The following is a 15,677-nucleotide window of genomic DNA, read 5'->3' as shown; positions in this document are numbered from 1 at the left end:
TAGCTTTGAAGACTGTGTTCATGTGACAAACTGTGGACATGGAATTTTTACCTTATATTTCTTTCAACTGTCTTAACTGTCAGCTGCTCTTATGATTTTTTATTTTTTTTGGAGAAGAGTAAATTCCAAAGAAAAAAAGTAAATTCCAGATACTATTTTAAAGACAATTGAATTAAGAGAAGTAGTGTTGACTGTCATAAATCTTTAGCATGTATTTAAAAGGAAAATAGCTATGTGTGGTGGTACACTTCTGTAATCCCAGTACTTGGAAAGCAGAGGCAAAAGAATTTTAAGGCCACGATACATTCCATTGGACTACATTCCAGGTCAGCCTGAGCTATGTAGGGACATAGTCTATCTTGTAAAACAACAGCCTGGCAATCATGGTGGGGAACTACAGGTGATGAGAGTTAAGGAGAAACAGAACTTAAGACTAATTTAATTCTTCCCCAAGGAGTGAGGCAGATGTTGTTGAACATGGTAAAAGAGGAAGCAAAGTGATGTGGGGACTTGATTTAACATGGAACTAAACTAAATTTGACTTTTAGTTGATCCAGAGTACCAGAAGGAAGCAGAACAGAAACATCGGGAATTGGCAGCGAAAGCTGGAGGATTTAATGACTTTGCAACTTTAGCTGTCATTTTTGAACAGTGCAAATCAAGGTATGTGAGCTTGTCCTTTGTACTGAAAAATGTCGCTTTAATCTGCAGCTTCTTTACATACCCAGGGTGTATATGATCTTAGTTGTGTAGGTTCAATGTTGGTTTTCCCTTTTCCCTCAAACCCTTCCTGAAAATGAATTTTACAGAGTTTTGTTTTCATGTAGATACTCAGATTAAGTGATGGTTAGTTATTTTTTAATTCATATAAAAAGAAACCTTTTTACAAATTATTTTTTTAAATTTAATCAGAGGACCTGATGCTAATTTTTTTTTTGTCAAATTTTCTTTTCTTTCTTTAAAAACACTTATTTGAGGCATATGAATGTTCTGCTTGCTTATATACATGTGTACCTGCGGAATACGTGGTGTCCATGGAAACAGACAAAGGCATTGGATCCCCTAGAACTAGAGTTACTGATGGTTGTGAGCCACCATGTGGGTGCTGGGAATTGAACCCAGATTCTGTGAAGAGCAAGAAATGCTCTTAAGGAATGAGCTATTTCTCCAGCCCCATGTTAATTTTTTTGTCAAATATTCTAAAATGCTTTTTTTAGTGCTTTTCTGGATCTCTTCTTTTGCTTACAGGTTTCTTTTGTTGTTGTTTGGCTGGCTGGCTGGTTGGTTGGTTAGTTGCTTGCTTTTTTGAGATAGTCTCCTGTAGCCTAGGCTAGCAGCATCCTTGCTGTATTGTAGAAGATGCCTTGCACTCCTAATTCCTTCTGCCTTTATCTCCCAACTGCTGAGGTCACTGGCACCCCAGCTTCAAGTCACCACACACTGGTTTCCATTCTTTGAAAGGCAGTGTGGATGTTTTTGTCTTTTGCGTATAGAAGGTGTTCTGAAGACAGCAGTGTTTTTTTTTTTTTTTTTAAAGATTTTTTTATTTATTTATTATATATGAATACACTGTAGCTGTCTTCAGACACACCAGAAGAGGGCATCAGATCTCATTACAGATGGTTGTGAGCCACCATGTGGTTGCTGGGATTTGAACTCAGGACCTCTGGAAGTGCAGTCAGTGCTCTTAACCACTGAGCCATCTCTCCAGCCCGACAGCAGTGTTTTTGTGTTGCAGTGGAGCACCAGCTTCATGGTGCCAGAAGCACTGGATTCACTGGCGGTGCTTATTCTCTGCCTTTCGTGTGGAGGCTCAGCTTCGGGAACTGATAAGGAAACTCAAACAGGTGACTGCTGTGGCTTCTGTTGTCTGTCTCCTTGTCTAGCACTGTAGGTATATGTATGTCATACTGGATTTTCAGTGCAGTAAATTTATATTTGTGCCACCCGTTCTAGTCGGCTGCTTTCCCTCTGTGTGCTACACTGTACAACCATCCAGTGAATTCTTGTAGTAGTAAAGAAATGTATCTGAAATAATGAAAATCTTTTTAGATAGTTGTACTGAAAAATAATTGACACACACTAAACTTCACACAGACTGGTAAGATGATTCAGCAGGTCAGGTGCCAGCCACCAAATCTAATGACCCAAGTCTGACCTCGGGAACTCACATATTGGAAGGAAAGAACCAGCTCCCAAAAGTTTTCCTCTGACCTCCACATACAGGCTTTGGCGTGAGCATGTCCACCTGCCCATTCACCACATAAATGTAAAAAATATCTTAAAACATTTATAAAAAGTGTAGAGTTCTCTGAGTTTTTATATCTGTATATATCTGTTAAATCATTACTACAATCAAGACAACAGGGCTGGGCTGGTGCATACCTTTAATCTCATCATCCTTGAGGCAGAGGCAGGTGGATGGATCTCTGTTAGTTGAGGGGAACCTAGTTTGTATAATAAGTTTCCAGGCTAGCCAGGACTAAATAGGGAGACCGTGTCTAAAAAGAAAATGAAGAAAGGATAATAGTGTTGGAGAGACTACACAGTGGTCGGATCACATCCTGCTCCTGCAGAGGATGAGAGTTCGGTTCCCACACCAGGCGGTTCATGACTGCCTGTAATCACAGCCCCCAAGAATTGGATGCCTCTGGCCTCCCTCCTATACTCACCTGTGTGTGCTCATATATACACATTTACAATAAAATATTATTGTATATTTACAATAATAATATTTACAATATAATATTGTATATTGTATAGTTATTTAAAATAAAATAACTAGTTTTAAATGATAATACATACACCTTCCATAGTTCCATGCTATTTTATGTGCATTTTCTGAGGGGATTGGTGAGGTCATGGTCTGACTGTACGACTGGCTGGCCTGGAACTCAATCTATATCTTGGGGCCATCCCACACTCAGCAGTCTGCCTGCCTATGCCTCCCAAGTGCTGCCATTAAAAGTAATCCTCTTCTAGGTACTCCATCCCAAACCAGTTCTTAGAAGTATTCACAGCACCTTTTTTAGCCCCGGAAGATACCAAGCAGTGTGATTTTTCTGGGCTGTTATTTACTTGGGCAGATACTTTCTGCAGATCTCTTGTATTTTTTGTTTTTGAACATCTCACTCTTTCCTGTAAATTTCAGTCAGACTCTTGCCTCTGTTTCCTTAGTGAGTTGTCTGGGTTCCATTTGGATTTTTCTCTTGTGCTGTACTCAGAACTCTTTCTTAAGACTAGGGTGGAGCTTTTACTGGTGTAAATTTCCTATTTCTTGGGTCATTGTCCTTTGTTGTCTGATACATAGAATTCTGTAAATTATTATTTTATATATTCTGCTTGTCTTTTGACTGTTTTGGGTGCAATGCTAAATATAATCCTTCTCATAACATATTGCCCAGAATAGAAACGTGAACTTTAAAAAAATATTAGATCAAATTGTACTGTGAGCTTTATCATTTAATACATACTCTTTGTACAGCAAAGTGATTTCCCAAGAGAGACTTTTGAAGGCCCTAAACATGAAGTATTACGAAGATGTCTTTGTGCAGGCTACTTCAAAAATGTTGCTCGAAGGTAAGAGTTACATGCTTGAGAGAGTTCATAGACACTGTTGTATCTAACTGTAGTGCTAAACAACTTAAAGATTGAAGATGTGATATAGATTCTGTAATGATGATAACAATTATAAGAAATCTTTTCATAATTATCATTTGTACACAGGGAACTATAGTGGTTCAAATTGGGGTACTGGAGACCAGAGAGGAAAGGAGAGGAGTACATGTATCAGCACCTAAAGCAAATGATAAGAGGTTTTTTTTTTTGTTTTTTTGTTTTTTTGTTTTTTGTTTTTTTTTTGTAATTTGGTAGCCACAGATAGAGTATAAGAGCCAAACAAGACAGAATAGCATCCCTGGGGAAGGTCAGCTTTTGTATGTAGTGTCAGGGCTCAGTTATAAGATGGGGAGAGGCAAGGGATCTTTGTAAGGAGAGGAGTAACATTGGTAATGGGAAATTCATTATATAACTGAAGAGTGAATCCCATCAATAAATACGGTAAGGATATTGGTGAGGGAGTTGGAAATTCTCAAAGTTCGTAGGCATGATGGTTTATGCCTGATAGCCTAACAATATCATCTGAAAGAGACTGGGAACAGTAAACTAGTATTTAGGTCAGAGAGCCTGAACAAGTGTTCCAGCATGAAGAACATGGAAAGTAAAGGCGGTTCTGATTCTAAATTGAGTCCTGCTTTAAAAGATACTATTAGGACATTGCTGATACTTAAATGGGTCTCAGGAGTTGATGTTAGTAGTGCCTCAATGTTAATTTTCTGGTTTGGTGGTTGTATCACAGCTACGAAGGAGAGTGGTAAGCATTTGGTGGTTCTGGGTGAGACAACAGGTTGGAAACTTACTTCCAGTTGTCAGTGCTTCCAGTAAAAATTGTTTTTGTTGTTTTGTTTTATCCTTTATGTTATAATTTTATATAAGTTTAGTTTATTTTAGCATGAGATTCAGGTTCAGAGAGAGAGACCATTGTCTTACCTAAAGTGGACAGCTAGAGAGGAAGATACCCTGCGTTGACCTCTGGCCTCCCTATTTGCATGCACAGTCACATGTACACACATACAAAATAATGGAAGAAATGTGAGATGGGCTAACATGCTTAAGTTACTTTAGCATAAAATTATAATTATAGGGCTGGTAAAATTACTTAGTGGGTAAAGGTGCTTGCCCTGAAAACCTGATGACCTCAGGTTGAACCCTGGAACTGAAAAAAGGTAGAGAGTTGATTCCAAAGTTGTCTCTGGCTTCCACCTATGACAAGGCATGCATGCACCACACCCCATCCACCCACATTAATATATATTTTTAAATGTATAAAGCATAAACCCACCAGTTAAATCTATTGTAATAACAGCTTCCTTTCTTTAGAATTGTGGTGAAAAAAAAATGTTTTTACTGTATGGATAGATATTCATTAGGAGAAGTAGAATTTGAGGATGGTAATTGTTTAAACCAGTTCTTGTGACATTATTGTTACTTAAAGTGATTCCTCTTCCCTAGGTAAACTGTTTAGTTAAAAAAAAAATCAGTTACCTTATTGTTTTACTATTTTGATCTTTATCATTTGTTTTTTCTGTTTGTAGATCTGTTGGCAGAACGTTTTGCACAATGGATGGACGTGGAAGTCCAGTTCATATTCATCCTTCCTCAGCAGTAAGTTCTTCTTGTTTATTTGGTTGGTTGGTTGGTTTTGAGACAGGGTCTCTGTTGCTAAGAGTGTACTAAAGATCTTCTTTCCTCTGCCTCCCAAGTGGTGAGATTACAGGCTTACCACCACCTTGCCTTGTAACTCACTCCTTTGTGGGTTTGTTTTTGTTTTGTTTTCTCTTACACTTTATATCCTCAGCCCTTAGAAAGTACTTTTTTAAAATAAAACGTTTTTATAGGAGGCCAGAGAGTAACTTACAAGAGTCAGTGTTTTCCTTCTACCACATGGGTCCTGGGAACTGAACTCTGGTCAGTTGAGCCATCTTGACAGCCCTAATGTATCTCATTTTTAATGACAGGTAGGCATTTGTAAGAGTCGAGTACTAACATACTAGTGTCTTCTAATTTTCTCTCTGAAATGTCTGTATATGTAGAGCTTAAGGGTATTTGGTTAGCATATGACTTCTGTTTTATGGAAGAAAATAGGAGTTCGGAGGGTTTCAGGGTATTTTTTTGTGTTTTGGAGACAGGCTCTCTGTATGTAGTCCTTGGCTGTCCTTACTTTCTTGCTCTTATTTAGAGTGGGAATGATTATTAATAGTAATTATCCTTACATTTCTATATAGCTTCATGAACAGGAAACCAAACTTGAATGGATAATTTTTCATGAAGTATTAGTTACTACCAAAGTCTATGCAAGAATTGTATGTCCAATCCGTTATGAATGGGTGAGAGACTTACTACCCAAGTTGCATGAACTTAATGCACATGATTTGAGCAGTGTGGCTAGACGTGAAATGAGAGAAGATGCAAGAAGAAAATGGACAAATAAGGAAAATGTGAAACAGTTAAAGGGTGAGTGAATCATAGTTCTATTCTTTTTCTGAGAAGGGGTTTATGTTGTAGACCAAAGTGGCCTCAAAAGGTCTGGTGGTCCTTTGTCACACCATCCTCATTACTGGGATTATAGGTGTTCTCTTACCTATGAAGTTGTCTTTTTGCAAGTGGGGTTTTCTCCACTTTGGACAGTGTTTCTCTGTCTACCCCTGGCTGACCTAGATCTCACTCTCTAGAACCCAGGCTGGGCTTTAAGTCAGACATCTGCCTGCCTTTGTTTTCTTTTTCTTTCCTTCTTTCTTTCTTTCTTTCTTTCTTTCTTTCTTTCTTTCTTTCTTTCTTCCTTCCTTCCTTCCTTCCTTCCTTCCTTCCTTCCTTTCTTTCTTTCTTTCTTTCTTTTTTTTTGGTTTTTCGACACAGGGTTTCTCTGTGTAGCCCTGGCTGTCCTGGTACTCACTCTGTAGACCAGGCTGGCCTCGAACTCAGAAATCCGCCTGCCTCTGCCTCCCAAGTGCTGGGATTAAAGGCATGTGCCACCACTGCCTGACCTCTGCCTTTGTTTTCTAAGTGCTGGGATTAAAGGTGTGCACCATCACTTCCTGGCTCACTTTTTTGTTTTCCTTTTTCCCCAGTTTTACTTATTTTTGTTTTATCAAATTTTGTGACTTACTTTACTACCTCAGAACTTCATTTTTCCAGGAGGTATTCTAAATAGTTAGGACTATAGATGGAAGATATATAAAAAGTTGTAATAATGAGCTACAACATAAAACATAATTAGCTCATATACACTAAACACTTTTTTGAGGCGGAATGATGATTCATATTATATTTATTTGCCACCCCTGGGAACTAGATGGTAGAAAGTGTTGCCGTAGAAGTCACAGAAGAGTTTTTTTTTTTTTTTTAAAGATTTATTTATTTATTATATATGAATACACTGTAGCTGTCTTCAGACACACCAGAAGAGGGCATCAGATCTCATTACAGATGGTTGTGAGCCACCATGTGGTTGCTGGGATTTGAACTCAGGACCTCTGGAAGTGCAGTCAGTGCTCTTAACCACTGAGCCATCTCTCCAGCCCCACAGAAGAGTTTTTTGTTGAGACAAAATTTCACCATGTAACTTTGGCTGACTGGACAGTTACTATGTACACCCAGCTGGGCTTGAACTCACAGAGATCTACCTACAGCTGACTCCCAAGTGCTGCCACCAAGTGCATGGACCACCATGCCTGGCTCATCAAAAGGTTTTCAGATATGGTAATTACTAGGTGTTTTATTGCAACACTATCCTATATGCTTGAATTAGGGTCAGTTTTTTTCTGACTGGTTAGCCTTTTTATTATTGTTGTTCAGTTACGTCTCATTTGTGTGTGTGTGTGTGTGTGTGTGTGTGTGTGTGTGTGTGTGTGTGTGTGTGTGTATAAGTTTAGGCAGAGAATAACTTACAGAGTTCGCTTTCTCCTTTCACATGTGTCCTCATGATCAAATTTAGGTTGTCAGGATCGGCAGCAAGTGCCTACCTGTTGACTCATGTACTTTCTGTTATTGTACTGGTTGTCCTAGGGTCTTGTTCATGTGACGTGTACATTGTGCCATTGAGCTCAGCATCCCCTCCTGTGTCCTTTTTCAGTCAGACTTTTGGTTAAACAACATTTAATTTCCTTGTTGATCTTTTTTCTGTAAGAAAAAAATACTTGTATGTATATGATATATGTATTCTTATGAGTCTATGCACATGTGGAGGTCAGAGGACATCCTCAGTTATTGGTGCTTACTTGAGACAGGGCCTCTGTTTGCTACTGTGTACTCCGGGCTAGCTGGCTTTGGAGCTTGTAGTTATTTTCCTGTCTCCACCTCTGATCTTGCTATACAAGTGCATGCTACTGAACCATCTCCTCAGTCCTTTTCTCTAAATGTTGAAAATAAGATATATTTATACTATTTTCAGATGGAATATCAAAAGAAGTTCTAAAGAAAATGCAAAGAAGAAATGATGACAAATCCATATCAGATGCACGGGCTCGTTTCCTTGAGAGAAAGCAACAGAGAATCCAGGACCACAGTGATACATTAAAGGAAACAGGCTAAGCAGTAGACTGTCCAGTTCAGGAAGCAGGAAAGCAGCCAGGAAATGTGCTTCTGTTTTGCCAGTTATTTCAGACAGTACTATCAAAAGGAAGTGGTCAGCAGCTGGTCCTAGCCTGTGAGCTGAAAGCAAATCAGAATTTATAAATCACATCTCATCAGTACTAACAGATGATATTTTGAAAGAAAAGATTGGGTTGCATAGTCATAGTACATGAAACCAATGAAAGATAATACAATATTTTCCTCACTTCTGTTTTGCTGGCCTTAACTGGTATCAAACAGTGTCACTGAGATATTTTCAAAAAACACTGAATTGTATTTAATCAGCGTGTATTTCATTTGCATTTAAGCATTAAAGATTATTTTCCTTAAATCTCTTCAAGGCCTTCTTCTTGCTATTAGAATAGTGTTGTATCAGGTATGTGATCCTTTCCTTCAGAAGGCTGAACTTACATGAGAGGTTTGTACTCAGCAATACTTAGATGTCTAACAGTTTAATTGCTCCAGAGCTTTATGTATACTTAAAGGCTCAATTAGTAAATGAAATTGCCTATGGCAGGACTCTTTCTTAAATTAATCCTAATCCTTAAATTGATTTTTTTTGGGATTATACAAATTCCTTTTTATATAAAAGTATATTGTTTAAAACAGTAGCTATAGCCATTAACCAAAGGACAGATGTGTGTGTATGTGTGTGTGTGTGTGTGTGAATGATACAAACAATATCACACACACATACATACATACACACACACACTCACACAGAGTTCTTTTTAACTTTTCCTACATACTTGTGTGTCAGCCCATGTATGTAGGTGTGACAGCGATTTCAAGCAGCCCCTCCTCCACCTGGCCTACTCTCTTGACTTCGGCTGCTTGGGTAGGACCATTTAAACACCTATTATGCTAATCCTGAAATGGGATTTTTCAAAACACTTCACTAATGTTTCAAATCAAAACCTTGAGGCTAATCTTACACTCAGGCTACACTCAGCACTTGCCTCCTCTCGTTTACTGCCTTGTATTGTAGTTATGTGTGTATGTTTGTCTTTCTCATTAGATTATACGCTCCTTGTGGGCAGGGTCTATGTCTTTTTCACCTTTGTACCTTTCATGGCACCTAGCATAGTGCTTTGCACATAGTAGTCACTCAGTGTTTGCTAATAAAGCTATTAGTATCATTAAAGCTCTATAGACAGTATGTGGATTTTTTGTTTTCAGTTTTTGTTTTTATTTCTTTTTATGTAACCCTAGTTGACCTGGCATTACTGTATAGAGCAGGCTGACCTCAAACTCAAGAGTTATCCTCCTGTTTCTCTCTGCCTCTCAAGTAGATTTTATGTACTTGGGTCACTATACTTGGTAGGGTTTTATATCTTTAGTATAAAAATTATGCCTAATTTATTTTGATAGATAATTCTATCCTTTGGTATCTAAAAAGTTTTAAGTTCAGTAGTTAGACACTTGAAGCCTTTCTGAAAAATTGGTGATAGTACAAATCTTCTTGCTTTTCCTTGAAGGTAAGTAGTTACAATTTTTTTAATGTTTGCAATATTGTGAATCTGTTTTTAAAAATTATTTAGGCCTTCCAGTTTTTCTTTTCAGGTATATTTTATCAGTGCATTTTATCCTTAGAAATAAAGATGTGTGTGGATTCTTCTAATGAAAGCTGTTTTGTAATTTTTTTGTTTAGATTTATTTTTATCTTATGTGTGTGGGTGTGAATTTGTCTGCATGTATGTCTATGTACCATATGTATGCCTGGTACTCCTAGAGACCAGAAGCAAGCACTTTATCCTCTGGAACTAGATTGACAGTTCCAGCCATGGAGGTGCTGTTAAACAAACCATGGTCCTCTGAAAGAACAGCCAGTGCTTTTACCTGCTGAGCCATCTCCAGATTCTGAAAGCTCTTTTAAATCATAAAATGTTCACCACCACATTCTACATCTATAGTCCAAATTCAGATTTCATCAGTTGTTACAATAATCTCTTTTATTTTTTTTAAGCAGAATGAAAGTAGACAATATAGGAATTCCCAGGAGAGAGGAAGGGTTTCTAAAGGGAAGAATATGCCAATATTTTGTTGTTTGTTTGTTTCAAGCCAGAGTTTCTCTCTGTAGCCCTGGCTGTCCTGGGTAGTTATTTTAAATGGTATTAGTTTGGCTTTCTTTCCTCTTTCCTAAAACTGTGCATGTGCATGCTCACCAGCCCATGAATAGGCCAGGAGTTGGCATCAGGTGTTACTATCTGACACTTTTCACCTCATTGTTTTGACAAGGTATCTCACTGAGCCAGCAATCCCCAGGAATCTTCTTGTCTCCACTTTCCAGTGCAGGGCTTACAGGTACAAGTGTGCTGAGGATCTGAACTCAGGTGTTTACGCTTGTACATCAGTCTACCCAGCCCCACTGTTAGACAATTTTTACTTGAATGTTATATAAGCTATCAGAATCTCTTCTAGGCTATCACATCTGAAAGTATACATACTTGCCCTTACTAGTGATACTGATCTTTATTAGATGGTTTTAAAGGAAAATTTCTTCAACCTATTTCTTTTGTAATTCTAAAGTATTTTGGGGCTGGGAAGATGGCTCTTCGGGTAAAGGCACTTGCCATACAAGCCAAGTAGAGCCTGAGTTTGATTCCCTGAACCCATGTAACTGAAAGAGACAACCAATGTCAAGAAGTTGTCCTCTGTCCTCCATCTCTGTGCCATGGCACACAAGGCCACACAAACACATCATGCCTACACACGTGCAGTAATATTTCCACTTTTAAAAGTCATTTGAGGGCTGGAGAGATGGCTCAGCGGTTAAGAGCACTGACTGCTCTTCCAGAGGTCCTGAGTTCAAATCCCAGCAACCACATGGTGGCTCACAACCATCCGTAATGAGATTCGATGCCCTCTTCTGGTGTGTCTGAAGACAGCTACAGTGTACTCATAAGTAAAATAAATAAATCTTTAAAAAAAAAAAAAAAAAAAAGTCATTTGAAGCTGGGCGGTGGTGGCGCACGCCTTTAATCCCAGCACTTGGGAGGCAGGGACAGGTGGATTTCTGAGTTCGAGGCCAGCCTGGTCTACAGAGTGAGTTCCAGGACAGCCAGGACTACACAGAGAAACCCTGTCTCGAAAAACAAACAAACAAACAAACAAACAAAAAGACTACTTTTCTCTCTTACTCTCTTGCCTCTAGCTTTTCCTCGCCCTTCCTCTCTTCCCTTCCCCCTCTCTCCACGTGGTCATGGCCGGCCTCCACTTCTCTCCTCTCTCTCTCCTCTTTCTTCACCATCTTCTCCCGTTTCTCTTCCTTCCTTTGCCCTCCGCCCTGAATAAACCCCCTCCCCTTTGGAAAAAAAAAAGTCATTTGAAGGGAAGATACATTAGGATTATTAAAATTTATCACAAAACACAAGGATCTATGTAAATTGTTGATTCTTGCTTGAGTCATCTCTCCAGCCCTTGTTTTATTTTTTAAAAAACAGTCTTGCTATGCATTTGTGGATATCCTGGAACTTGCTATTTAGACCAGGCTAGCTTCTTAAGTCATATTAATTCTCCTGTCTCTATCTTCCCTGTGGGAATATAGGTCAGTGGTAGAGCACTTGCCTAGTACTTGATGCCTAGCTCTGCCCCTTCCCCAAAATTTCTTTTTCTTGTGCTTTAGGTTTGGTACATATTAAGGTCACAATGTTTGTTAGGGGTGTTATATAAAAACTTCACTGTGGTGAACATAAGACTTTCCTTTTAAGATTCAGAACTGCTTTCCTCTACCAATTTTCTGAATATCTCTCTGTGTGTACGCAGAGAGGATGCTGGATCACCGAAGCTAGAGTTCCAGGTGATTGTGAGCTGCATAATGTGGGTGTTGGGAACTGAACTCTGATCCTCTGAGAGGATTCTTAACTGACAGCCCCCACCATATCAGTTTTTTAAAAAGCCTTGAAAAAAAGAATTTTAACATCTCTGTATTTGGCTTTACAGATGCTAAAAAATATTTAAAGGCATAAAGTAGATTATAATTCCTTAAAACTTTACTACTGATTTAACTAAACCTTTACTAAGTTTCTGTCCATAACTAGTCTGCCCTGAGGTAGCGAAAGTTTACAAGGCATATACACTTGTAATGAGAACTATTTGAGTGTGACAAAACTGATTGTTGAGGGAACATGTTTGTGGGTCATACTTTGATTTGACCTGGAGACAGTAATAACTCTAGGACAAGAAAAAGACAGTTCTACATATTTAGAACTGGATGAAGGAGCTCCAGAGATTTCTTAGTAGATAAACTGCTTGGTATGTAAGCATGGAGACTGAGCTTGATCCTCATTAGTTTAAAAAAAAATTTTTTTTTTAAATCTGCACATGGTGGTATGTACTTATAATCCTGTGCTTGGAGGCAGGAGAGACCAAATGAGGTGGATGGTTCCTAGGGAACATCTGAGGTGGCCTTCTGGCCTCCATGTACATGTGTGTGCGCACACATATTTTAAGAAATTTGGGCGGGAAAGCCATGTAACACATCACTTCCACAACTTACTTTCATTGCCTTTTCATTCAACAGAACCTCTCAAGCTTCTGTGACCTGTTACTGGGTGGGAAAAGGATATGATTGACATTTATTGATCATCAGATTCCATGGTGAATCTACTATATTAAACCAATGTTCTAAGATGACTTTTTGGGCTAAGCTGTTTTAAGAACAGGGGTCTTATTCTGTAATCCAGGCTGATCTGGAACCTACTGTGTAGTTTAGGTTGGCTTCAAACTCAAGGCTGATCTTCCTCTTGTCTTAGCCTTCCAAGTGCTGGGATTAAAGGTATGACCCACCACACTGCCTGAAATGACCTCCCAAGAGAATGATGTTTCAAGCTTCTCCCTTCCCCTGCCAGAATCTGTTAGAAACGGGAGGGACCTGTTTATGTGACCAGAGTCAAGGTTGGTTCCTACAAGATTAGTCTTAGCCTTTCATTTAGAATATACTTGGTGCTATTAAGGGGAATACTCACCATAGATCTTATTGCCATCCCTGATACAACTTATAAAACTTGTCTATAGGGTGTTCAAGAAAAGCTTGACTGTGAAATATATAAACTCAGGTACATTTCATACTAAAATAGAAAGTCCATATTGCTTTGCAAATGTTTTCTGTCCACTCTTTATCCCTGTTGAGATACTTTGCCTACAGTCTGCTCACACTGAACTGAAACACAGTGGGTACTACGTTGACCAATCCTTGAGACCCAAGAAATATTCACTTTCTTTGTGGCAAGTGCTATGGTTCTCTTTAAACTTGCATGAAAAGATAAAGACTCCAGTCTACTCATGATGCAGTTCTTATCAGTAGCTCTAAGGGGCCGAGGTATTTCAAAGGTGCTGTTTAAATGGCAAAACCAGTTCTCTTACCTGTGTAATTCCAAAGTGTCACTAATGGTTTCTTTTTTTCTTTTCTTTTTTTTGTGTGTTTTTTTCGAGACAGGGTTTCTCTGTGTAGCCTGGGCTGTCCTGGATCTCATTCTGTAGACCAGGCTGGCCTCGAACTCAGAAATCTGCCTGCCTCTCTGCCTCGCAAGTGCTGGGATTAAAGGCATGTGCCACCACTGCCCGGCTCTAATGGTTTCTAAAATCTGAACTATATTTGGTATGAAGCATTAGAGTTCTGTCTGCTTTCTAATCTTTGACTATCTGATGAGTGTCTTTACTCTGACTTTTACATTGCAGTTAGCTCAAGCTGTTTTTAAAAGACTTTGAGATTGCCTCAAAATGAACAACTATGGAGGAATCCTACAAAAAGGGTTGGCTTTGGGGTGGAGTGTGTGTGAGGGAAGACAGTTTCTCAGTAGTTTAGGCTCCCCTTGAATTTCCATCAACCTCCCCTACTACAGGTGTGAGCCATCATGCTTGGCTATCAAGGTTTTTCTTTTGAGGCAGGGTCTCATGTAGCTCAGTCTGGTCAATATAGGAAAACAGCCCTGAATTCCTGACTCTCCTCTCTACACTAGCCTCTCAAGTGCCAAGTGCTAGGATTACAGGCAGGTACTAGCATGCCCAGCCCCAAGGTGGTGGGTTTTGCTTTGTGTTCCAGGATGGTTACACATATTTAGACTTCAGAGTTCCTGTCATTAAATAACTGATGAAGAATACAGTTTTCTTGTGTAGGTTTTTGAGAAACTAAAATTCCTCAAAATAACATACAAAGGAATGTTTGTGTTAAGGCACTTCCTATATAAGGGCCTGCTGTTTATAACTGTGAAAACAGCTTCAAGTTCAGACCCTGACCATTTAGTAACATGGCCTCTTTACTAAAGTATGGCAGACTAAAAGCCAAGGTGATGACTCATCAGTTGCAGCAGTCTGTTCCGGGTAAAAGAGTTACTTACTCTGGATAGCAGGATTTGTTTTAGGGCTTATCAGGTTATCTATTTTAAGGTAGGGCCTAAAACCATGCCTTTCAGGTATAGCTAGAAAATTTAGTGCCTCTGCCTTTGGGGTTTCTAAGCCAGGGAACTGTCCTTTCCCATCTCTGTGCTGTTGCAAATCTGGATAGCATGATCTCATAATAAACATCCCTTATTACAACAAATACTGATCTTTAAAGAGGCATGCCAGTTTGGAGGCTGTTTTAGTTTTGGGGGAACAAGGTCCTGCTATGTGGTGGGACTGTCTTGAACTCTAGGTCTTCCTGCCTCAGAATCCTCCAGTGTGAGGATTACAGGTGAGCACCAGAATGCCCCCAGCACTGGGTAGCATTATCATTTAGACCATTTTTCTCTTGGGAAAAAAAGTGCATTAACTGTTTAACGTGCCTTCACTGAGTGAAATCTGCTTAGTCATTTTAGTTGCTTTTAGTGTTTTTCTCCAACACTGTCTTTCATACTTAGGCTGAGAGAAGAATTTGGCAGGCAAGACAGCAGTCCTATTAATAAGCAGAATGATTTGGGATATCACCATCTACTTTTTTTCTTTCTCAATGATTTCTAAAAACAACTCAATTCTTGAAATTTCTATGTGTGATGACAAAGCAGTCACAGTGCACTTTTTTGGTTAGGTATTCCACACCAAGGAGGTGAAATCAGCTGCTCTGGGGATTTGAAATGTCCTTACAACTGCAGGGTCTGTATAAAAATACAAAGCATTTGTCAGTAAACTGTAGTGATTTGTTCATGATGTAGCTCTTACATCCCAAATTCTGAGATTGAAAATGCAAGTCGATTAAGCTACTGACATTTCTGTAATAAAACAGTAACTCCCTTAGAATTTTAATTTAGAATTTGTCCACTTCTAAAAAAGGACGTAAAGCCTTTAGACTCATATTAAAACAATCATTTCAAACGTTGCAGGAGGGAGCACATTCAAGTGCTTAAGTGAAATTATGCAAACACAAAGCATCCTAAATATGGTGGCAAGGCTCTTCTTCACAGCAGGGTCTGACTGCCTTCTCGCTTGTCTGGTTCTTCTCTCGGCCCAGGTATGAAAGGCAGTATTTGAGGGAAACACTAAAAACTGAAATGACTAAGCAGATTTCTCTA

The 15,677-nt window shown here is 39.0% G+C and overlaps 1 protein-coding gene across 1 annotated transcript in view; it reads left to right on the top strand.

Annotated features, from left to right (window-relative positions):
* Positions 1–9,340, top strand: part of Dhx40 (DEAH-box helicase 40) — a 39,412-nt gene extending 30,072 nt beyond the window's left edge. The window contains exons 13-18 of the mRNA XM_028772343.1: positions 549–663; positions 1,739–1,847; positions 3,485–3,579; positions 5,154–5,223; positions 5,844–6,072; positions 8,009–9,340. Of these exons, the coding sequence (XP_028628176.1) occupies positions 549–663; positions 1,739–1,847; positions 3,485–3,579; positions 5,154–5,223; positions 5,844–6,072; positions 8,009–8,148 (758 nt within the window). The 3' untranslated portion in view covers positions 8,149–9,340. The remainder of the gene's footprint in view (positions 1–548; positions 664–1,738; positions 1,848–3,484; positions 3,580–5,153; positions 5,224–5,843; positions 6,073–8,008) is intronic.
* Positions 9,341–15,677: the final 6,337 nt, after the last annotated feature.

Source organism: Grammomys surdaster, unplaced genomic scaffold (genome assembly GCF_004785775.1).
Source record: "Grammomys surdaster isolate TR1022 unplaced genomic scaffold, NIH_TR_1.0 213, whole genome shotgun sequence".
In the NCBI taxonomy this organism is placed as follows: domain Eukaryota; kingdom Metazoa; phylum Chordata; class Mammalia; order Rodentia; family Muridae; genus Grammomys; species Grammomys surdaster.
This window is presented reverse-complemented; position numbering and strand designations above follow the sequence as displayed.